Source organism: Sciurus vulgaris (assembly GCF_902686455.1).
Source record: "Sciurus vulgaris genome assembly, chromosome: 5".
Taxonomy (NCBI): Eukaryota; Metazoa; Chordata; class Mammalia; order Rodentia; family Sciuridae; genus Sciurus; species Sciurus vulgaris.
The window spans coordinates 128380803-128404851 of NC_136465.1; the positions used below are offsets into that span (position 1 = coordinate 128380803).

Sequence of the window (24049 nt, forward strand, 5' to 3'; positions counted from 1 at the left end):
AGAGTTGCTTTGACAAAGTTAATAAAATGTATAAAGTGCCTTGCACAAAGCTTGGCAGATACAAACTGCTCAAATTAATATTAGTTCTCTCATTCTTGGCTTTTTCTTGGTTTAATACCAGGGCACACTGATGACATCTATAATGCCTAATTAGTTTCTAGTTGAAGTGAAAAATTACTTTTTTTCTTGGCCAGAGAAAGCTAAAGACAAAAACTTAAGTTACTTATTTATATGCCCCAGAACTTAAAACTCATGTTTGTTTCTATGTAAGATGCAGTGAGGTTATCCCTAAGGTAAAGTTATAACAGAGGGAAGGGAGGGGAGGAGAAGGAGCTGGACAGCTTCTCCTGTATCATTAGGTACATTTTCATGTGTCGTTCCACTTACTTAGCTTTAAGTGTTGTGAATGATTTCAATATTACCCTATCTGCAATTTTAGATTATCTACAGTGCCATGGATTGAGTTTTATAATCTATAACTAATGAAGCCATATCTTGGGTAAGGTGTTCAAAAAGCATCTACATGTTGGAACATCTGAACTACATAAACTATAAAAATTAAATTAATTTTTACTTTTTTCACAGGTGGCATATTTAATATTTCTGCCAAATGATTTCTTCAGCTTGATTGCAAACTAGACTAAAACCTATTTTAGGCTCTCATATGCCCTCCCAAGTGTAGGAATTCTGCTGGAAAGGCTTTTGCTCTACTTTTGTTTGGATAGTAAGACTTCAGTGAAGCAGATTCCACAAGGAGAATGTACCACTCAGCACAAACTATCTTTTAAGGGACTCATCAGAAGCAAGCTAAGGAAATCACCTTTGAGAAATAAGAGATCCAACAGTCATCCAAAGTAGGTCTCCACTGGGTAAGATGTCTCAGATCCAATCTGTAGCAAAACTTCAAAGGAGTCATAAGAAGTAGTAACTCACAGTGGATGCACCCAGGAGTGGGAGAGAAAGGCTGGTGTGCTTTTATATGAATGCAGCTGAAACACTGCTTTTGTACTAGAGCCAACTCTGGTGAATTAATGGTAACTACTCTTTCCCACTGTCTGAAAGACCATGAGTGGCTCAGTCTTTTTTTTTTTTTTAAATAAATTCTTAAGAGCCAGAAACTTAAATATGCTTGAATGATGTCTCCATTGAACTGAAAATCTAGTCTTAATATTCTGCTATTCAAAGATATGATCAGTGTGGCTTATCTGAAGGCACACTTAACAGGTATCTGAAAGAATCTCCTTTTTACCAGTACCTACAAGTTTCAGGCTCTGTGGAAGATATGGAATATGGTACCGGTTAGGTGCTGAGTATCCAACAGATTTACCTTCTCAATCAGCAGCAAAAACTGAAATTAAAGAGAGTTAGGGGTCCTCAAATGATTTATAGAACTCTGAGCTTCCAACCAGGCAAGATACCACAGCAGATTAAGTTAAAAAGTCACACAATTAGGGATCTTTACCATGAAGACTAGCATTTGTTACTTTGCTAAAACAAGGGTCTTCTAAAACAGGATTATGGACACAGGGTGATAGAGGCCACTTAATAATCCCATCCCAGAATTCTCCAATCTTCAAAGAACTGAAGAGAAATAACTTGTTGCTTGTGTACAAGTGTTCCTTCTGTGGGAGAGTCTCCCACTGTTCTTCAGCTGAATCTCTAGACTAACATTCACTGCTAGATTCCGGAGCTGTAGTGTTTCCAGATCACACAATTGCTAATGACAACTTGGGCAAGAAATCAACTGTTGGTGTTGGCCAAGGAGTCACTGAAACCCTGCCATGTCGCACTCTGGGATTCAGGCTCCCTGAGGCTTCCATCTACAATTGGGTGAGTGCTTCTTTAAAGGAAGGGGAGGAAAAGAAAGGGAAAGGGGTGGGGGAAGGGAAGAAAGGACTAGAGAGGAAGGTAGGGGAAAGGAAGGAAGGGAAGACAGAATAAAGAAGAACATCAAAATATGAATGCAAATTGCTTACTTAAATCTTTTCACATCTCTTAGTGCCTTTGGAGGTTTTCTAGGGAACAGTAAATATCTACTCTCAATTTTGATGACACACAGGAACCACACTCTTTAAGTTGTCTGTATTTCAATCATCCAACAAATATTTGATATGTACCCTTTTGTGCATATCAGACACATACTGTGAATATAGTGGTTAAAATATATCTACACACATATGTACATATTTTATATATACTTATATGTGTATACATAAAAATTTGTATATTTAATACATATTAAAAATATATTAAACATATACATTAACACACATATATGCATAAACATCCCTGTCCAGACCCTTATGGTGTTTATGCTTTATTAAAGAAGGTCAGAAGGTTAGTTTACCAATAAATTAGCATTATAATTGGGGTAATTATTGAAAAGGAAAAAGTAAGGGTTTCCTGGTGGAGTAAAACAGAAGATCTAAGCTAGATAGGGTTTAGTTTTCTTCTAGGAAGTGTCATTTAGGTTGAGACCTTAAAGGATATATACAAAAAAACTAGGTGAAGAGTGTCTGCACACATGCAAGGTCGGAGACAGAACTTGCAAAGTCCTTGAGGGCAGGAACCCACTAGGTGGGAGGAGCTTAAAAAAGAAGGCCTTGAAAGTCAAAGGGAAGAGGCCGACCTGGACCCTGGAAGGTGGAGATGGGGAGGCTATTCTGGGGCAGAGCAGTAAGGCATGGCTGTAATCACTGGAGTGACATACTCAGCGTATGCTCTATTAAGGCCTGTGCGAGCATGAATTCAAATGGAAGTGGTGTGAAGCGTGGAGACGTCTGTCCTTCGTGGGAGGGAGAAGGAGTCTGTGAGGGAGAGGCATAAAAAAGTGGGTGGAAAACGAAAATGGAGACTAGCAGGCTGGAGCGGGAGGAGTCAGAACCTGTGTTAGGACCTGGCTTGAGTAAGGAAGGGAAACAAAGGGGGTCCCAGGCTTTTTATTGGAAAATTGCTCAAAGGAGGCACTATTGCCTGGGAAAGGGGAAGGTGGAAGAGGATAGGGTCCCAGGAGAAATGAAGAATTCAGTTCCAAACATGTAACTTTTAGAATTATCATATGAATGTGACAGTTAAACTGTTCTGATTGGTTAAATTGCTTTTAAGCAAAGATTCTGGAATTTTGGTTTTCTTATTTTCTTTCTTGGTAAATTATTTTATTCCCTCTGATTACTTAAATGGGAATTCTTAGGTTTATCTCTTTAGATAAAACTACGAGATGATATTTTTTAAATGAGCATTATGGGCACTATGTAAATGGAAGTTATTATTACTGCAATTTGCTAATAGCAATGTAAGCTAGAGAAAACACTGAGATTTAACTTTGGCATTTATAAATTGTGTCATCTAGGCAAAAAAAAAAAAAAAAAAGGTACCTTAGATTTCTATTTTTAAAACTAGCCTAATACCCTTCTTTCCTACATCACAAAGTATATTAACTCTAACATCTGTGATTTATTCTTGAACTTACAGGTCCCATTGATAAGTGATGATAAGTCTTAGAAAAAAAGATTCTTCATGTGGAAGGAAGAGAAAATTAGGACTATTTATAGTTTGTGATTACAGGAACTCTGAAAAAAACAATGTAAATATGTACAAATTTTATGTGCCAATTTGAAAGAATACATTTTATAAAACAATGTGGTAAAGAGAACATTGAATTGTGGGAAGGTCTTTTTTTAAGAGCAGTCTCATGTATGTTTACCAAGAAGAAATAGAAAGTTCACTAAGATGTTCAAGTGATAATTACAAAGTTTTTCCAACTTTAACTTCATGATGACCATGAAGCTTAAAATATCCTGTATTTTTTTTAGAAAATGGAAAATGTTAGCTTAAATTGCAAATGCATTCACTGTCCATGTGTGAAGTAACCTACTATTGTAGAAGTTATGTGGATGTCTCTATTAATCAAAAAGTGTCAGAGGCTCCTATGGTCAACACAGAGAATATAGCACCTTTGGCCTTTCTCAGAAAATAAGACGTAGCCTGGTTTCCTGAATAGGTTATCATGAGGATAAAATAGGATAAAGTTTGTGAAAGTGCACTATGAACTGAAGTGCTCTAAATACATCCCAATTACTTTTTAAAAAATTATTTATTTATTTTTTATTTCTACAGACTGCATTTTGATTCATTGTACACAAATGGGGTACATCATTTCATTCTATGGTTGTGCACGATGTAGATTCATGCCATTCATGTAATCATACATGTACATACAGGTAATGATGTCTGTCTCATTCTACCATTTTTCATACCCCATCTCCCTCTCATTTCCTTCTACATAATCTAAAGTTCTAATTACTTTGAATATCATTAAATTTAGGGAAAAGATAAGCTCCATATTAAAGACTCCTCACTCATTCATTTGGTCAGCCAAGAGGTAAATCACATCTGGTGTCTAGGGCCCTACAGAGGATACAGAATGGATATAAAACAGTCTCTGTCCTCAAGGAGCTTATGATTTCATAGAGAAGACAGAGTTAAAAATAGACTGCTACACTCCATGTGATGAAGACTATAAGTGATGTAAAAAAATTAGTATTGGAATTAAAAGGATAGAAGGCTTTCTTCCAGCTGGATTTACTGAGTCTAGCTTCAAGAAGTAGGAATAAAATAGAAAGTTTGTCATAACAAAGTGAGGAAGCTCATATGCAACCATAATAATGACAAAATCAATAATAAAAACAGATTTTTGAAAATTTCTGTGTGTGTCAGGTGCTTTAAACCTATGAACAACTTTAATTATCAGAATAGCCACAGGAAGGAGCTACTCTGAATAACCCCATTGAACAAGTGGAGAAATGGAGGCTTAGGAAGTGATACATCTAGTAAGTTACAGAGATAGGATTCAAACCTGGGTCCTCTTAATCACTTCATCATAATGTCTCCAAATAGAATGAAAGCCATAAAGACACACACATGGATACACCTGGGTCATGAATCATTAAGTGTGTTGGTGTGGCTGACGTGCAGCAGAAGAGCCATTTGGAGAGGTCCGCCAGGGAAAGCTCAGAATCTTACTGTCAGAATAGGAATTCTAAACTTTATTTTATAGCTAACAGGGGCATGTCCAAAAAGAGATGATGGCAGAAATTGTGGGAATACATGTCAAGTTGGAAGAGAGTATTTTCAGGGACAAGAAAGATGAGGAGGCTGATGGAAGAATTTTTGAGTAGACAACCTGCATTTTACTTGTTTTAAAATAAAATAATTCTGTAGAAGAGGTGGCCTGTGTAACAGTCAGTCACTCAATATTCCTTGTGTCTGACTCCATTAGATGCATGACAGTTTCAAGTGGGATTCTGGCTGAGCTATGGTATCTCCATAGAGATCAGGGGAAAGCCTGCTGATTTTTCCATTTCCTGTTTTATTGCTATCAACAAAGGATGCTGAATATTGATGTATTCTCGATGAAATTCATGTTAAAATTATGATCTCAGGAAAAAAAAATTTTGATCTCAAACTATTTCTGAGAATTCACTGTTGAGAAATTCTTTGCTCATCTTAAAAATAAACCAGAGGGTCTTTACCAAAATGCTATGACCTCCAGACCTCAAGGCAGTTTCAGGACTGTTTCCATCATTATAATTGTGGTTAGGAAGACTGGCAGGCATAAGGTCCAGGATGAGGTAGGGAGTCTGCAGTGGGTATGATTATAGTGAGTGACTGCATTCTCCTGAATTATTCAGCAGGGGCATCTGGTAGCTACTTTCACTGTTGAAGCCTCAGAGAGAGGTAGTAATAGAGTTCATTCCCTTGGTAGTATGTTTGTTGAAGTTAACCTGAAATATTATTCTGAAAAAATAATAACTTTACCACATAGTAAGTATTAAAGTAAATGCTATTGTGCAAAGATAGCTAAAATATGTGGTAAAAAAGAAAAGTTGCATGCTCGACAGGGAATCCTGCAAACTTCTGCTTCTTCGTAAGTTACATGCTATGGTTATACATGAGAACAGCTAATGGACAGTATAGAGAACAGTGATTTCTCTCCAGTGAAAGGTTAAATTTCATTTTACAAAAAGGAGTACGAAATTAGTACACAACCACGGAGACAGGTTATCTTGATAAGTACTTTGGTGTCAGTCTATAAAAGATGACCACACAGTGACCTTATGATCAACAGAAATGGCTGCCTGTTACTACTCTCAAAAGGAAAAGCCATTCTAGTCAACTAATACATGCACATGACCTCAAAGAAACTTAACATGAAAAGAAAGGCTGCCCCCTACAGAGTTGTCAGCTTTTCATCTTTCTAAAGTATGTTAAAATTAAAGGACTAATTTTCCCCTTAAAGGACATATTTAATTTTAGAAGCATCATATACGGTCTGAAAATGAGGGAATTTTAAGCAACTTTCCATTAATTTATTAAATGTCTCAGAATGCCAAGATCAAAATCTTTGCAGTTAATGGCTTCACAGCAGCACGTTGGCCTTGTGCCTGTTATAGGGATGTTGGGAAATCATCTTTGGAAAATTTGTAACTGTCAGTGTGACTCCTGGGATTGGTGTGATTAACAAGGAAATGACCAGCTTCCCTTTTTAGATAGTGGGTTTAGCTGTAACCACCTTAAATTGGTTTCAACTAAAGTTAAATGTTACTTTAAAATATTTTTCTTTATAGCATTTCTGTTTGCAATTAATGGTTACAGCAATGAAAAAAGCAGTAGTGATAGCGTCTCAAATCTTTCAAGAGAATTCACTAAATTCAAAGAAATAGAACAGTAGTATCACCTTTAAGATGATCCTTTGCTCTCCTCCTGATACAAATATAGAGCAGTGGTCCAAAAGGCTTGAGAGAACTTTCTGATTCTATTGCGAAGGATACCACCTAAACTAGAATCAATGGGTCCTTTAGGGAAAATCTGCATGTTGAATCATTAATCTACATTACTCACCTTATTCATCACCTTAGCTTCTACACATAAGCTTCTAGGAGCTCCTGAATGGTATTTAACAACATTTTATAGTCTTCCTTTGGTGTTACTGAGGAATTCAAAAGATATTTATGAATACCTCTTACTCTAAAATCCGTAATACTGGACTGGGGATGTGACTCAGTGGTAGAGCACTTGCATAGACTGGGTTTGAGTCTCAGAATCACATATAAATAAATGAATAAAATAAATGTCCATCAACATCTAAAATAATATATTATAAAAAAAATAAAATCCATATTACTTTAGAGGCCCAGAAACTAACAACTAACATACTGGGGACACGACTTCAAGATTCACATCTGCCCCGCCACCTGCCGAAGCCCAAAGAAAAGATGGGATGGACAAGCCTGGTGCTTTCTGTGCTGCCCAGTGGGGAGTGGGATGCGGAGCCTGAGGAGGCTCAGGAGACGGGCTGAGAGAGTGCCCACAGTAGTGCGAATGAGCTAAGCTGTGCATCTGTTCTTGTCTCTGCCACAAATCTTCACATTGCTCCCAGAAACCCTCAATTATATGTTTTGGGAAATATGAGGGTTGGCAGAGAAGAGGGTGGACAGCTGGGAACAGAATGTCCAGTGGAGACCTTCTTTCTGAGTGACTGCACCCATTAAACTGTCTAGAGTTAGGCTGGTTGAAACTTAAAGGATCACACATCCAAATGCCAGAGGGCATTGGCAAGACTCAGACGTGCTGTTGGTGTCTAGGAAATGACTTGAACAAACTGGAAAGAACATCTCCCATCCAAAAGGACAGCCTGAGATTCAACTCAAACAATAGTTGTGTTGGCCTAGTAATGTGAAATTAAGAGTAACCAGGTATTTAGACTTATTTTAAATGAAAAAAATTTTTAGTTTTAAATGTTGAAAAGTAACTCTGACTTTTCAAAAACAGTTTGAAGATCAAAGCGTACATGTCCTGTGGCCATGCCCTCCAGAATTTGCTCCTTGTCCTATAGGATATAAAACTGGATTAACGTGTACAGTTGTAGAAAGAAGAAGATACAGTTACAACAAAAAGACCATGTAAAAAGTAAAAAAAAATAAATAAATAAAATAAAAATTAAAAAAGATCATAAAGGGTTTTATATTTCAAAATGTATTAGATGGAAGGGATCTCAAATGAATCATCTATCCACTATCCACTAGTTCTTTAATCTAGAGGCTGGAGTGCCTCTTGGAGCTCTACATGGGTATAATTACACATGTTGTCACATGTAGCTGTAGTGCTCAGGTACAAAGTGTAGCAGATCACAATGTTTTTGTCCACTGGGCTTGGGTCAAACTTCAAAATCCTTCACACAGTGCTTCAGCTGGCCACCATCAGTTAATTAGAGATGACATCAAAATAGAAAATTATTGATTTTCCCCTATTCTAGATGTACCTCATATATAATGTATATAGTTTTGAGATGTTGTATTAGTTTATTTGTTCAAGAATATTCAGGGAAAGATGATATAACATGCAGCAATTGATATAAGGATAAAAGGAAACCTCCAAAGGTACTCACTCATTCATTCAATAAATGTAACTGAGAGTTTATGGCAGACACTTTGCTAGGCACTGGAGTGAGTAGCTGATCATTTCTATGAAGTTGTTTTAGACCTCTAAGAGCTGAGAATTTTTTCTAGTCTGCTCCTGTATCTTCTTGGCTTCAGTAAGTAGTTTTATACAGAATTTCTGAATTCACTCCCCAAAGATTCTGCACCCTAACCCCAGATCCTGTCAATAAGATGCTGTATCACTGATGAGTGTATCATGTTATATGGCACAACTGATCTTTAAAAAAGGACAATTGTCTGGGTAGGCACAATGTAACCAAATAACTTCTTAAAAAAAAAAAAAAAAAAAAAAAGAACTTTCTCCAGCTAGTGGTACAACAAGAAGGTAGTAGAGGGAATCAGAGAGATTTAAAATGTGGGAAACCTCAATACACTATTCCTGCTGGAGCAGGACATGTGAGAAAAGATGTGGGTCGTTGTGACTGACAGTCAGCAAAGAGAGGAGGACCTTAGAACTTCTACTCCTGAGAACCTGATTCTGCCAATACTGTGTATTAGCTCAGGGGTGAACTCTTTTCTAGAGCCTCTGGGTAAGAGTTTAGCTTGCTGTCACCTTGACTTTGGCTTTGTGAAATCCTAAGTAAACTTAGCCAAACCTATCTGGACTTCTGATCTATAAAAATGTGAGATAATAAATGGGCATTGTTTTAAGCCACTAAGTTTGAGGTATTTTGCTACACAGCAACAGAAAATGAACACAGTCCTAAAACCCAAAGGCATCATCTACTTGAATGTTGCAGAACAAACTAGGTGAAATTATACACCCTCTTCTAGATTTCTGCACATCTAATTCTTGAAAAAAATTTCCCTAAAACAACCCAATGAAGTTTTTTGGAACATTATATTTTGTATCTCCCATAATTGGCATTTAATTTACATTCAGTAGTTAAGGTTAGTTTGTAACACACAGTAACCAACAAAGTGCTCATATTTGCAATATGCAAATCATATTAACCAATAGCAACAATACAGATTCTGATAGAAAAAATGGATCAAAAGAATTGAGTAGACATAAAGAATATGGCCTATACTGAAAAGGTGTTCAATATACTTATCCATCTGGTAAACATACATTAAAACCATAAGGAACTACCACCACACACTCATCAGAATGATTAAAGTGAAAAAGACTGACCATACCAAGTGCTGGTGAGGGTGTAGAGGAAGCAAAACTGTTAATGGAATGCCAGCTGCTATAATCACTTTGAAAACTTCTCTTTGAGTCTCTAACAAAGCTAAGCATGCATGTGACTTATGGTCTATATTATGGTTTGGATCTGGAAAAATCCTAAAAGCCCACTAAAGGCTTAGTTCCCAGTTTGGTGCTACTGGGAGATGGCAGAGACTTTAAGAGATGGAGTCTAGTAGGCGGCTATCTGGTCACTGTTGGTATACCCTGAAAGGGATGTGGGGCCCTGGTCTCTTCCTCTCTTGTTTCACATCCTGGTCCTAAGGTGGGCAGCTTTGCTCCACCATGCACTCTCCACCATGATGTGCTGTCTTGCCGTACGTCCAGGAGCAATGAGGCCAACTGATCATGACTGGAGCTCTAAACTGTGAGCCAAAATAAGCCTTTTCTCTTTATTATAAGTTGACTTGCCTTGGGTGTTTGTAAAGGAATGTTATCACAGTCTAGAAATTCCTCTCCTAGGTATGGCCTGATAGAAGTGCATACATATGTTTACCAGAGGACATATATTAGAATGCTTATAATAACATTATGGAAATCTCAAACTGGGCAATATTCAAATGATCACCAACAAGGAAATATTCAAATTGAGATATACAATACAATACTGTACAATAATAGTAATGGACTATGATTATCAGCAATAATATGAATGCATCTTACAAATATAATGTTGGGTAAAAGAAGCCAGACAGCAAAGAAATCTGCCATTTGATTCTGTTTACACATAGATCAAAGCTCAGCAAAATGAATTTCTGGTTTAGGCAGTCAAAATAAAGGTTACATTTGGGGAAGGGAGCGGGTAGCAATTGGGAGAAGACATAGTGGGACTTCCAGTGATAATAATTATGTTCTATTTCCTGACCGGAATGGAGAATACACAAGGGGAAATTTAACAAGTGGTATAAATAAGATTTCAGCACTTTTTCCTTTGTGTGTTGTACTGTAAATCAAAAGTAAATTAAAGCATGCCCTATTCTAAACTAGCAAAGTACAAGTAAGAAATAAAAAGTATACTGTATTCTAATTTAGGGAAATTCCTCACTCATATATGACAAGTGGTTCTGAGTTTGTATATGTAAAAAGGAATGAGGTAGTGAGAATAAAGTGTATTGTGCAAAAATTCATTTTTTTAGATAAAAAAGGAGAATAAGTAGAACATCTTAGAAAAATAGTATTCTAAATAATAAAATACTATTGTCACTTAAAAACTATACACTTTTATGTTGAACTCTCGTGTCTTCCATTTATGATATTTTCTAGGAAGAAGAGAAAGTTGTGCTGGTGACCCACAGGAAGCACGTGTTAGGTTATAAACACTTCAGCAGGCCTTGAAAACTCCTTTTGCATTCATTGAGATCATTTAAAAGAAATCAATGAAGAAAATACAAAAAGTGCTAATTTACTTTTGGGACTTGGTACTGAAAATTCACTAGTGGAAGTTTCATATCTTGATCTTGATCGTGAGCTTGATCTTTCCAAAAAAGTAAAATGCAAATCATAGCCTAGATCCAGTTGTGGCGATGCCAATAGACCTATATTTTTTATTGCAACAGAGTTAATCATATCTTTTGAAGACTCGTCACATCTAAATCCATCCTTGATACAACAATAACTTGGAAATGACTATTTTATATTTGCTCAGAATTGAATGCATAAGGAAGGACTGTCTACATAATGGGAGAAAGATGTCAAAACTCTGGGGTATTTCTTTAAATATATATTTTTTTCAGTTGTAGATGGCCACAATAACTTTATTTTACTTATTTATTTTTATGTGGTGCTGAGGATGGAACACATGTGCCAGGCAAGCACTCTACCACTGAGCTACAACCCCAGCCAACTCTGGAGCATTTTTTGGTTTTTGGGGGGTATCAGGGATTGAACTCAGGGGCACATGACCACTGAGTCACATCCTCAGCCCTATTTTGTATTTTATTTAGAGACAGGGTCTCCAAAGCCTCACTGTTGCTGAGGCTGGCTTTGAACTTCTGATCCTACTGCCTTAGCCTCCAGAGCCACTGGGATTACAGGTGTGTGCTACTGTGCCCAGCCACTCTGGGGCATTTTTAAAGAAAGGCTAAAAGAAAAAAGAACAAACAAATGAATAAAAAAAAGAGGGGCTAAAGTTTTTTTTTTTTTTTTTTTTTAGTATCCTCTTTGGTTTTGCTTGCTGGTATCACCAAAGTGAACATAAAGAAATGTTCAAAGATGAGTAGAGAAAGTGACAGTTAAAGGGAGAGTCAGAGACTTTCAGGAATTCAGAAACACATGATAGGTAGATTCAGAGGTGTTGTGATTTTAGGATTTGTGATGTCATTCTGCAATGTAAGATGAAATCACAAATCATGAAGTAACTGCTCTTTGAACATATAACAAAATCATTAATGTTTTGCCACATTCTACACACACCCACTTAATGATGACTGGATGTAAGGATTGCTAATTTATAGGTGAACACATGGTCCAATCCACAATTACCGTTGAGTGCCTTCTGTGTGTGACTGAAGGCTCCATGTGAGGTGTTATGGAAATAAGGAAATAAAGATGATTTGGTTAGTGTTCCCACAGGATCTGGGGAACCTAGTGACACAATAGAAACACACAGACAACTAACACAAAGCAAAATGTCAATTTCCTTAAGAGGTGCCAAGAAAGCGCTGCACAGAGCAATCCTTTCCCTCTCAGAAGGGACAGAAAATGAGAGAGTGAGTGATCCAATAACAGTAGAACCAACGAAGAGGTAGCTTTAACCTGGGCCTACAAATGTATAAGCTCATTTTTGAAAGGACCACACATGGTAATAATAGACATTGGGCACCACAGCGTTGGAAAGCTCTGGACATTTGGGAGAAACAGCAACCTGTCCATCTTTATTATCAATTACAGTAATTTGCTGTTTATATTCAAAATCTACTAAGATCACTATTTACATTAACTGGTTCTTGGTAAGAAAGATCATTTAAATCACACAACAGGGAGCTTTGTTTAATACAGCTAACAAGAATTCCATTTTTACTGAAAGCTTTCTATGACTTTCATAGAAAGTTGTGAAAGAAAAACAAATTATTAGATAATCACGTAATTTTTTAGATTCAGAGCAAGTTACCAGTCAGTACAGATTTGATATCGTCTTCTACATCTCTTGATACTGTAACACTGGCCTAGGGACTGACATTCAGAAAATGTTACTGAGATAACCGTTGTGTTACTACACCGAAGACTTAAGTATCTAACTGAACGTACATTCTCAGAAGCATATTTTGGAAATATTTTCAGCAAAGGTTTAAGCAAAATAAGTATCCTAATGAATATTTAGGAAATAAAATGATCCAAACGCATAATTTCCAAAATATTCTTTCTAGCAAGAATTTACACTTAATATATTCAAAATTCAACTATTAAGTTTACTTCCAACTTATTCTTCCGACATATTTCTTTATTTTCTTAAAATGTTATCAGACTAAATTCAACTTTAGTTAATAAGATTAATAGTTTCAATAGCTTTCTTAAACACATCACTGGACTTGCTAAAATTTATGACCTGAGATTTATTTTAAAATATATCTAATTCCAGGGTTGAGATATTGATTATGTTGCATGCACACACATGCATGCACACACGTATATTCTTCCCAGGAGATAATTTGTGTCCTTGTAATAGTATCTAAATAAATGAAAGTATTAAAAGTAAATCAAAGCAATAAGCATGTCCCACTGGCAAATGAAAAGTTGTTCCATATTGCTATTCATCAGATACCACTACATGTCCATCAGAATGGTTAGAATGAAGTAGACACAGAATATCAAATACTGGTGAAGATGTGAAGATGTATGTTACAAAACTAACCTTAACTACTGAATGTAAAATAAATGCCAATTTTGGGAGATACAAAATATAATGTTCCAAAAAACTTCATTGGGTTGTTTTAGGGAAATTTTTTTTCAAGAATTAGATGTACAGAAATCTAGAAGAGGGCATATAATTTCACCTAGTTTGTTCTGCAACATTCAAGTAGAAGATGCCATTGGGTTTTAGGACTATGTTCATTTTCCCATTCTTGTGGTTGTATGTGATATGGAGTTACACTGGTCATGTATTTGTATATGAACATAGGAAAGTTATGTCCCATTCATTCTACCATCTTAGAAACAGCTTATTCTTATAACTCCAAAGGTCATTTTTTTGAGATTTTGAATAAAATCAAATCTATTGATAGATTTGAGAGAAATTAAATCTTTTAGATACTAACACTTCCCTTCGAAAAAATAAGATCTTGAGTTTCATGTACTTAAGTTTTCTTTTATGTATATGAATATGTGTATGTGTATCTTTATCTATAATGGGTTCATACAACTTTGATTAGATCTATTTCTTATAGAAAGCTTATGATTTTATTGCTATCATGAATGTATCTTAACAATTTACTTTCTGTTTTTGGCTGTTACATAGAAAAGCAACTAATTTTTGTATACTGATCTTATATCCAACAACCTTGAGGAACTCAAGGAGTTTCCTTCCTACCCTTACACGAAGTGGGCCAATTGGAAACGCTGGGCTGTGAAGATTTCCAGGTGTCATTTGGAGTGTGAATGTGAGTTGGAAAGAAGGAAGATAACCCTGGCAATGCTGACCCATGAACTCAGACTCCTTGGAAATGGTATCCATCCCAGAGGGGAAGTTCTTTTCTCTGAATTATAATGCTCGGGGCTTTCAGATATTTGTTGTCTTCAGTAAGGGATCTGGTTCCTTCTAAACCTCTCACTTTTAGGCTGTTACTGTATTTAAAGCACCTGCCAATCCTTACCTGTACCTGCCCTTATTCCCTAGTACAGAATCCTGCCCATACTCTTCGTAATAATTACCCCTCATGAGTGCTCATTTTTTTGGCAATATTCTAGTTTGCTGTTCTTCCTACATTGGTGGTCCTCATAAGGGTAAGGACCAGGTCAGTTTTGTGTATTGTGCATTCCTGATACCTGTCATTTAACTCAATAAATGTTTGAGACTGAAGGAATGAGTTAAGTATATCCAACATCTGCTTGATATTTTAATGTTAATAATTCATTTGTCATCATTTAAAATATTTTATCTTCACAATTGTCCTAGCAAATAGGCATTGCTAGTCCCCAGTTGGCAAAGAAAGCATAGGAAAGTCAAATGACATGGTTCAATCAAAAACTGGAAATCAGAGGAATTGAAAACAAAAGTAAAATCATCTACTAAAATCTAATTCAAATGCTATATAACAAAAGATATAGAGAAAGTACAAAAGAGGGAGAAAAGAAAAGAGAGAAGACAAAGGAAGGTAGGAAAGTAAAGAGGAAACATTCATTTGTGAACATTTTGTGTTAAGACCATATCACACCATTTACCAAGTTAAAAGCTCCTTAAGTCTCATATCTAAAGCTTGTTAGAAAAGCTCATACTTCTCTAAGACATTATAGGTCAGCAAATAGATTATGAATACTCTCAAAAGACATTGTTATATATGAATCACATAGAGTAGAAAATAAAGGAGTTAACAGTTATTGAATTAGTTTTTTTCTTTGCTATAATTTATCAGCATAAAATTGGCTGGCAATGCCAGGTCACAGTCAGGTCTGATAATTGTAAGTACTTATGACAAATTGATTTAAGTTTCAATTTCCAGGTCCAATCCATTGTTTCATAATTTTTCTGCCTCATTCAACATATATAAAACTTTGACTCCAAACATTTAAAAACCCAATAAGAACATCTTGCTAATTTTGTATGAGTATAGGAATAATTACTTTCTATAAGAATTCCCCATTGTCTTTTAAATATTTTTTTAGTTGTCAATGGACCTTATTTATTTATTTATTTATTTATATGTGGTGTTGAGCATCAAACCCAGGGCCTCATGCATGCCAGGCAAGTGCTCTACCACTGAGCCACAACCCCAGCCCCTAGAATCCCCTTTTAAAGAAAAAATATTGCACTTAATTTTAATCCATATTGCTATATGTCCTCTTCCTTTCTCTTGTCCTTGAGTCTGGTGATGAAGTAAATGATCATTTCTATTAATTCTGATTAGCTGGTTTTAGATTATAAAGTTACAAGAAGGAAAGGAATCTCCTACTGATGCCAGTCTCCATACAGTAAAAGCAAAAGTAGCAGTCCTTCAGTTAATAAAACTATTTTTGTGATTTTGGAGGGGAAAAATACTTTGCCACCAAGGAGCCATCCATACAGAAGGGCTGATTGCTGGATGAGACACTCATAGAACAAGACCTTATGATGGAACATGAGAACCCTACACCATTGAAAAGTACTAGTCACCTCTTCCTGAACTCAGAATACAGTGATATGGTATCAATGCAATTCTGTCTGCTACAGGAAGGCAGAAAAACATGCACTTGTCTAAAGTGGTTTTTCAGAGATGGACAGTGGCATGACCTAGAGCTTAAAAGAGCACACACTCGGGACTCCAACATACCCATTACTGAGACATCATATTCTATCAGCAGCGTTGCTTCTTGTCCACATTGTTTAAGAATACTCATGGCTTCAGCATGTGTGGTTCCAAGAAGCCGAATTCCATCCACACTGAGCAACCTGTCTCCAGGTCTGATGGTGCCCTCTCTAAAGGGAGAAGAAATGAACAGTCTTGATTAATGTATCACGGTGGGGCTTGGTATTAATAGTTACTTAGTCAAAGTCATTCTTTCACACACGTGCTTCCATCTGTCCCATTTGCACTCTTTGTAAGCATCAGGTATGACAGTAAGGGTATAAAGAGGCAGCCCTGCACAGAAAATTGCTATAATACAAAAGTCAGTAAGGAGAAGATAACTACACATTAGCAGACAACCTAGTTACCCATAGTTAACTCCTGGAGTACAAAAGTAAGAAAGGCACATTTTCTCTTTTCTAGGCTTTTGCCTGAAAGTCTAAAATTGATTTATTGGTGCCCAGGAAACAGCATCCACCTATTTTCCCAAAGTCAGGTGAGCAGAAAAGCCTTCTTAATTTCATTCAATTTATTACCAGTGAACCCAAGTGGAATGGGGAGTGCTGGTGAGAAATTGCACTAGTCTGGAAATTTCCCTAATGATTTATAAAGGCTGTTTGGCAATCAATAAATGGATTCAGTCTCACATATCTGGGAAGAAGCAGACAAATTGTATTTTCCCTGCTGTGACCAGGTATTGGGAGATGACATCAGGATGTTATTGACACCCATAGAGGCGGAGCCAGGGTACCTTCAGGATTATAGCCTCCCTGCCTTGGGGGCTGGGGGTGTGGTCTGAGATGAGAAAATCAAATGGCAGGGTTACAAGTTTAGGATTTGAAAGGATACAAAAGATCTTTTAGACATCTTTCAATCTAAGTATTCTGACTCTTAAGCTTTTAACACTTGGATTTTCTTGAGTCCTAAGTTAATTTGATAATGCATTGCTTATAAATTTATGGTCTGTTTCTGACATTCCTGTTAACTCTGACCCTAAATGTTGATAAGAAATGGACATATGTCTATTTTCATCAGGAAGAATAATTCCTAAGAGAAGCCCAAGAAGGGAAAAGGCAAAATTTTCCTGGAGATTTTAACTTTGTGCTATCCTTTGCAAAGGCAAATATACTCTAGCACTGTGCATCCCTACTCTCTTACTCTATATGAAACATCATCTTTCTTAAAAGTGAGCTAACAGCATAAGCTTTGAGGAAAACAAACCCGAATTTGTATTCTGGTTCTTCCTCTTAATAGCTGGCATGTGACTTAACCATCTGGGCCTCCATTTGGCCATCAGACGTACTGTAAAAATAGCTCATTCACAAGGTGGTTGTCAGGCTAAAGTATGACAAGGTTGGCCAAGGAGTTAGCACAGTTCCTGACACACAGTGTATGTTTAATAAATAGTATTTATTATTATCATTTCTATTTCTTAAAAAGGTTTGAAATCTGTCCTGGTCTGAAACAAGATTTTCCTCCTCTCCTGCAATGATATCTCTTGGCAGGAGTGTGTTCCTCCATCATTATGGAGTTGACTTTCGCAGAAGGAAGGTAACACAGAGATAAGTATATCCAGAGACACCTAAACTGTGAGCTTACCTGGGTCCCAACAAGGCTTATGAAATGAGGGCTGGAGGCACTTGTCTTTCACATATTCAAATTCTCAAGGAAAAGAAATGGAAGGAAGTAAAAACTCTTTAGAGATTTGGCAAAATTCCTTGTGTTTTGCTGAAAGTCACTTCCATTCTGATATGCATTGTCATTTAGCAGGAATACTAACAGTGATAAGGATGATGAAATTTGCAAGAATCAGATCACCATGACCCGTGCTACTAGGTCAGGAGGTTAGCAGTTGAGAGGCCAGCTGCCTTTCCTAAGTGCCTCCTGTAGGAAAGCCCCCCAATGACACCATGCATCTCAGACCTTTGATAAAAGTGAACAGACCTGAAAGGCAGGTATTATTGTCTACATCCACAGTGGAAGAAATTGACTTGGAACCAAGTTATTGCCAGTGACAAAGTGCACTAAGTGTTAGATCTGGAGACAAACATTATTTTTTTCTGATATTACTGCTCCAATTCTTTTAGTTTTCACATCCTAACATATTTACTTAATATCTATCTTTTGCTATAAAATTTATAAATCACATTCTATGCCAAAGTCACCAGCTCTATTTAATCTATTTTGGATAGTAACACAGAAAGATGAAGTTTACCTGTCAGCAGGCCCTCCAGGACGAACACATGTTATCACAACCGGGCGAGATTTATTCCTATCATCATGGGCTCCCCCTAGCAAAGAAAAGGAATACAGCTTTAAAATACGTTCATCGTTGCCATTAAAAAAACCTCACTTACAAAATGCCAGCTGAGAAACTGCAGTACATTTGTTGATGTAGGAAGGAAAACTTGCAAAACTTGCCTTGTCACATATAATAATGACCTTAAAGGTCTTGCTCATTTTATGGAATGTGTGCAATGAATGGAAATCGAACTCTCCTACCTTCAGGCCACAGCATTACTCTTCTTTCTATGGGTACAAGTTCTATTGTTTAGAGAGTCAAAATTTTAGAATCGGTCACTTATATTAATTAGAAATGTAAGTCCGTTCACCACCTAAAAGCTTATTTTAACAGCCAAAGTTCTATTCCAGCAGGTTTTGAAGAAATTCTCAGCACTAAATGGACATGCTCCTTCTGTAATAACAGTCCCATTTCCTGATTTTCCTGGTATTCTCCCTTGATCTCAAATTAATTCAAATTCCATCTATGCGAAAATGTCTCAACAGTAATGCTAATATTTACCCACTGTCCCTTTTCATTCTGATTAACCAATGATTCTTAAGGGATGGATGGTGGCCACCTGTTGAGCTGGGAAAACCTTCTAGAGATGGACCTCAAACGGATCCAAAAGTGTAAGTCCTTCTTTGATTCACATTGAGAAATTAAACAAAATTCTGTGAACTTTTATTTTTGACCAATGTATTAACAAAGTTATTAAAGCCTACTAAATTACTGTGCTTATCAACTAAAATTGTTTATTATCACTAAAATCAGAATAATACCAAGCAGTCTAATGTTCACACAAATCTAGGCAATATTTAATTATTCTTTTTTTTTTTTTTTTTTTTTTTTTTTTGGTCCTGGGGATTGAACTCATGGGCATTTGACCAATGGGCCACATCCCCAGCCCTATTTTGAATTTTATTTAGAGATAGGGTCTCAATGAGTTCCTTGGTGCCTCTCCATTGCTGAGGCTAGCTTTGAACTAGCAATCCTCCTGTCTCAGCTCCAGAGCAACTGGAATTACAGGCATGCACCTTCATTTATTGTTACCCATGCACCAGCCAATTTTGTAGGCTCATGTTATAAAAATCCTGTGCAATACATACAGATATATGAAATTCCTGAAAACTGTGGAAAGGACATTCTGGTAACATTAATCATTTGTTTTCTTCAGGTGGTCATAGAATCCAATTGCTTCTTTTCTTTCTTTCTTTCTTTCTTTCTTTCTTTCTTTCTTTCTTTCTTTCTTTCTTTCTTTCTTTCTTTCTTTCTTCTTTCTTTCTTCTTTCTTTCTTCTTTCTCTTTCTTTCTTTCTTTCTTATCTTCTTTCTTTCTCTCTCTCTCTCTCTCTCTCTCTCTCTCTCTCTCTCTCTCTCTCTCTCTCTCTCTCTCTCTCTAGGGCCTTGTGCTTGCGAGGAAAGCACTCTACCAACTGAGCTATATCCCCAGCCCTTCTATTCTTATTTCTTAATGATAAATTGCTATTGGTTTGGCTCGTTCATTGGCAATTTGATTTGTTATTGATTAGTGACCCAGTAACTAGTGATGTACACATGCACCACCAGTATTTTTTGCTTCATCCTTTCAATAATAAGATTTGTATGCATGTGATTCAAGAACACTTCCTCTCCACACCTATATTGCAAAAACAGATGACACACATGGGCAGTTTGTCAGCTTGTGTCTTAAATTCACTGGACTGTAATTCCCTATAGAAAGAGATCTTGTCTTAGAACTCCATTGTACTGATACCTATGCTAACATTGATGCACACTTAGAAAATATTTGCTTGATTGATTTGCTAACTGATTGGTCCATATGGGGACCTAACATTTAAAGTTCTGCACTTAAGACAAGTATATACAAGCAAACATATTTCTTTTCATTTTTGATGCATGTATATTTATTGAGATGCTTAGTGTTAATTTGTTTTAATAATTTTGATAGATTTTTATTTTTTACTCTGGTGAAGTATAGAATGTTATAGGTAAAAACGGAAAAAAAAAATCAAGAAATGTATAACGTTGGGACTGGAGTTGTGGCTCAGTGGTAGAGCACTTGCCTGGCATGTATGAAGCCCTGGGTTTGATACTCAGCACCGCATATAAATAAATAAAATAAACATTGAAAACTGAAAAAAATTTAAAAAGAAATGTATAGTGTCAAAAAATTCCTGATGCTTATATAGTTCTCTATTGAACCTCATTGTCACATGAGGAATTGAGAGTTGTTAATATAAATATAGTATTATAGAGATGAAATTGCTAATGATAAAAACAAAATAATAAAATCCAGAATCATAGCTCAGATTTAATAATTTTATAGACAAGTTAGAGTCAATTGAAATCTTTATTATCAATGCCATCCCATAATAAGATGAGTTGAGCTGATGCACACAGGTATTCAAGGGATTAGATAATCTTAAATCCGTTTTTAAAAAGCTACAATAACAAAATGTATTTCAAGAGGAATTAATTTAGACAAAGTTGGTTAATCCTTACATATTAAACGAAGTCAAGCCAACTCATCAACATTTTGGATTCAGTAATATAGAAAAGGGAAAGGCAAAAGACATGCTGAAAAGTGACAGATAAGTAGCATGACTGTGTATTGACAAGGTTTACATGCACTGGCTGTTTGTTCTGTTAGTGGACCAAAAATAATGCTGATCATTTGGATTCCACTTTAGTTCCCATTGTTTTATTTATTTAAGGAAGAGTAGGTTCAAATATCACAAAGTAACTTTCAACATGAAAACATCAGTTTTTTGAGAATGACTTTCCTGTTCGCTTCCAATATATCATGCCATATTCTCCAAGAATTTCCAATGGTTCTAATCACCACATACCTCGTATTACAAAACCAAAGGTGTTGCCTTCTTTATGTAATGTGACCTCCACTGTTCGGAAAATAACACTTGATCCTTGTACAGCTGCATATAGGAAAGAGAGGGAAATATGTTTTTAAATATAACAATATTTCCAAATTTTTCAGTCTGGCATAAAATATTATATATTCCTTTTGCAAATATTTTCATTTTGAGTAATAAAAATCAACAATTCCCAAAAATGTTAGAAAAAGTAATTATAATGACATTCAAATACCATAAAAGAGTTACTATTTAATGACATTCAAATTCCATAAAAGAGTTACTATCCAAGAAGAACCAAAATCATAGCTCTTTCTCTTTCTGTGTAGATGATTTCTGCACAGGGTAACAGTTACATTGCTTGAACTCTATTGAGACAGTCTTCAACAAGTAGAATTGTTTCCCTTTTGTGAAATGCAAAAACAATGATTTTTGCAAAATTAATGAAATATTTTCTTCAATTATTTTTAAGTTAAATTTGTTGGTAAGACAAAAGTAGAGATGTCTTTAGAATTATTAACATACACATTTTACTTTTTAGCTGGGTTGCTAGCCAATCAGGACAGCACTTATTTTTATTTTTGTGACTGGTTCCAGAGGAAAAAATATTACTCTCAGACTGCTATCAATAGATGTGAGTGATGCAAACAGATATTCTGATATGTAAATAGCTATTAAATGAAGACATCAGTGACCCAAGTGAAACTTGGAGAACAAAACAAGGCTAAGTACATTTGAAATATTACTACTAAGAAAATAAAGATCTACTTAATTTTACTTGATAATACCATGCTTATATTGTTTGCCTGTTGGTTGCTTTCATTTCACAAAATGAAATTGCAATGCCGAGCTGAGATCTCTAGTCATGTTACACACACATGTGAAGATGCAAGTTATGTGAAGGCACAGTCACTAGATATCCTGTAGGACTACTTTGAGGAAACTAGTGAGTAATTATGGTTGTATATTGCACTTTTGCTGCCTTTAGAAAACAAAACTTCACAAATTAATATTTTTTTCATTATAAATATACGAGTATTTTTATGCATGGAGACAAAATCCTGTGATATGTAAAAATGGATGGTTTTAGACTTAAAAAATCTGTACACTGGTATCTAATACCATATTCATTGTAAATAACACATTTACATTGTTTCTAGATCCTCAAGGATTTGCTTATTACAAAAAACTATCAACAACAGACAGTCCCTGACTTGTGATGATTTCCTTACGGTGTTTCAAATTTAATGACAGCAGCAAACTGCTTTTCACATTCCGGGAAGTATTCAAGAAAGTACTGAGAACTTTATCACTTTATGATAAAATTGGCTTTGTGTTCCAATTTTGCCCAATGGAAGCTAAGCATGTTCTAAGCATGTCAGAGGTAGAGTAGGCTAAATAATACAATTTGACAGGATAGGTGAATTAAAAGTAGTTTCATCTTTTGACATTTTCAACTTAGCAATGGGTTTATTGGGATATAGACTCATCATAAGTCAAGGAGCATCTATATATAGACAGAATTTAAAGGCATCGCTAAAAAATTTTTTCCTTGCCATTTATAGAAATAGCTAATATTTTAATTAAGCATTAGTTATAATTATTTTTAATTATCAGAAAATCTTAAGCCTCAAAGGAATACTGTAGAAGTGTTTATGAAAAGTACACATTTAAATTTACAAAACTGCACATTAACAGGCTAGGACATAAAGTGCAAAAATAACTTGGATCTGCTGAAAAACAACATAAACCTGCAGCTGAACAAATGTTTTGGTAAACTGCTGATTTAATTAAATGTCATATTCTTGCTACCAGGGGAATTATGGTTTATTCCAATCAACTAGGAACAGTACAAACAACTGAGAGAGTTGAGGTATAGTTTTAATTAAATGAAAAACAAAATTGGGTTCAAACCAATTTTTTTTTTTTTTTAATTTCCATGACCCAACAAGCCACTTGAAGAAATTGGTTAAGAACATGTTTTTGTTCACCTGGTAAGTGAGAAAAGCAAAGGATATGGGAGAAATAGCCAATAGCATCTACTCTGTGCCCAGACATCTGCAAGATGGTTTGCAAATATTATTTTATTTAATCATTAAATCATCTTTCAATTATGTACAACCAAATCCTAATTCTGGACCACCTGTCCTTGTTGACTGGATGTCTGATCTGGGAATGCAAAGTATTGGAATTTTAACATTGCTTTAGTTAAATCTTGATGACCACAATATCTTACAATCAAATCTGAAGTCACTATAATGACTTTTGGGATTATCTACAGCTTTAGATTATCTACACTATCTACACTATTGCTCTCCATCATTTACAATATAAATGTGGATGCTGACTGCATTTTATCGTAATTAATGAAACAGATTTGATCTTCATAGTTTTGGTTTACATAACAGGCTATTGGTGATTGATTCAGTTTTATGCCTAGGACAAGGTGTCTCATATTGGTCACTTGAATTTTACTCATTACTTTGCATATGTGCATGAGTATTCAAAGATGCAATTAAGGTCTTACCCAAAGAATCAGAGGGCCAGGTAAAGACTAATTTCACAATGTAAAACTGCTCTTCACTATTTTGGTATTGCTTGTTTGATATGTGAACATGCACATGCTTCTATATAGTTCTTTTACTTTGGTAGATGAGATCATTCCAACCTATGTACTCCTTCCCTGCCTCCCCACCTCAACAGGAGATAAGGGATTGTGTACTTTACTACTTT

General features: G+C 35.7%; 1 protein-coding gene across 1 annotated transcript in view; it reads right to left on the minus strand.

The window, feature by feature from the left end:
• Window positions 1–24049, minus strand: part of GRIP1 (glutamate receptor interacting protein 1) — a 364416-nt gene that overhangs the window by 103635 nt on the left and 236732 nt on the right. The window contains 3 exon segments of the mRNA XM_079142206.1: window positions 16149–16294; window positions 18379–18454; window positions 21296–21379. Coding sequence (XP_078998332.1) covers window positions 16149–16294; window positions 18379–18454; window positions 21296–21379 — 306 coding nt within the window.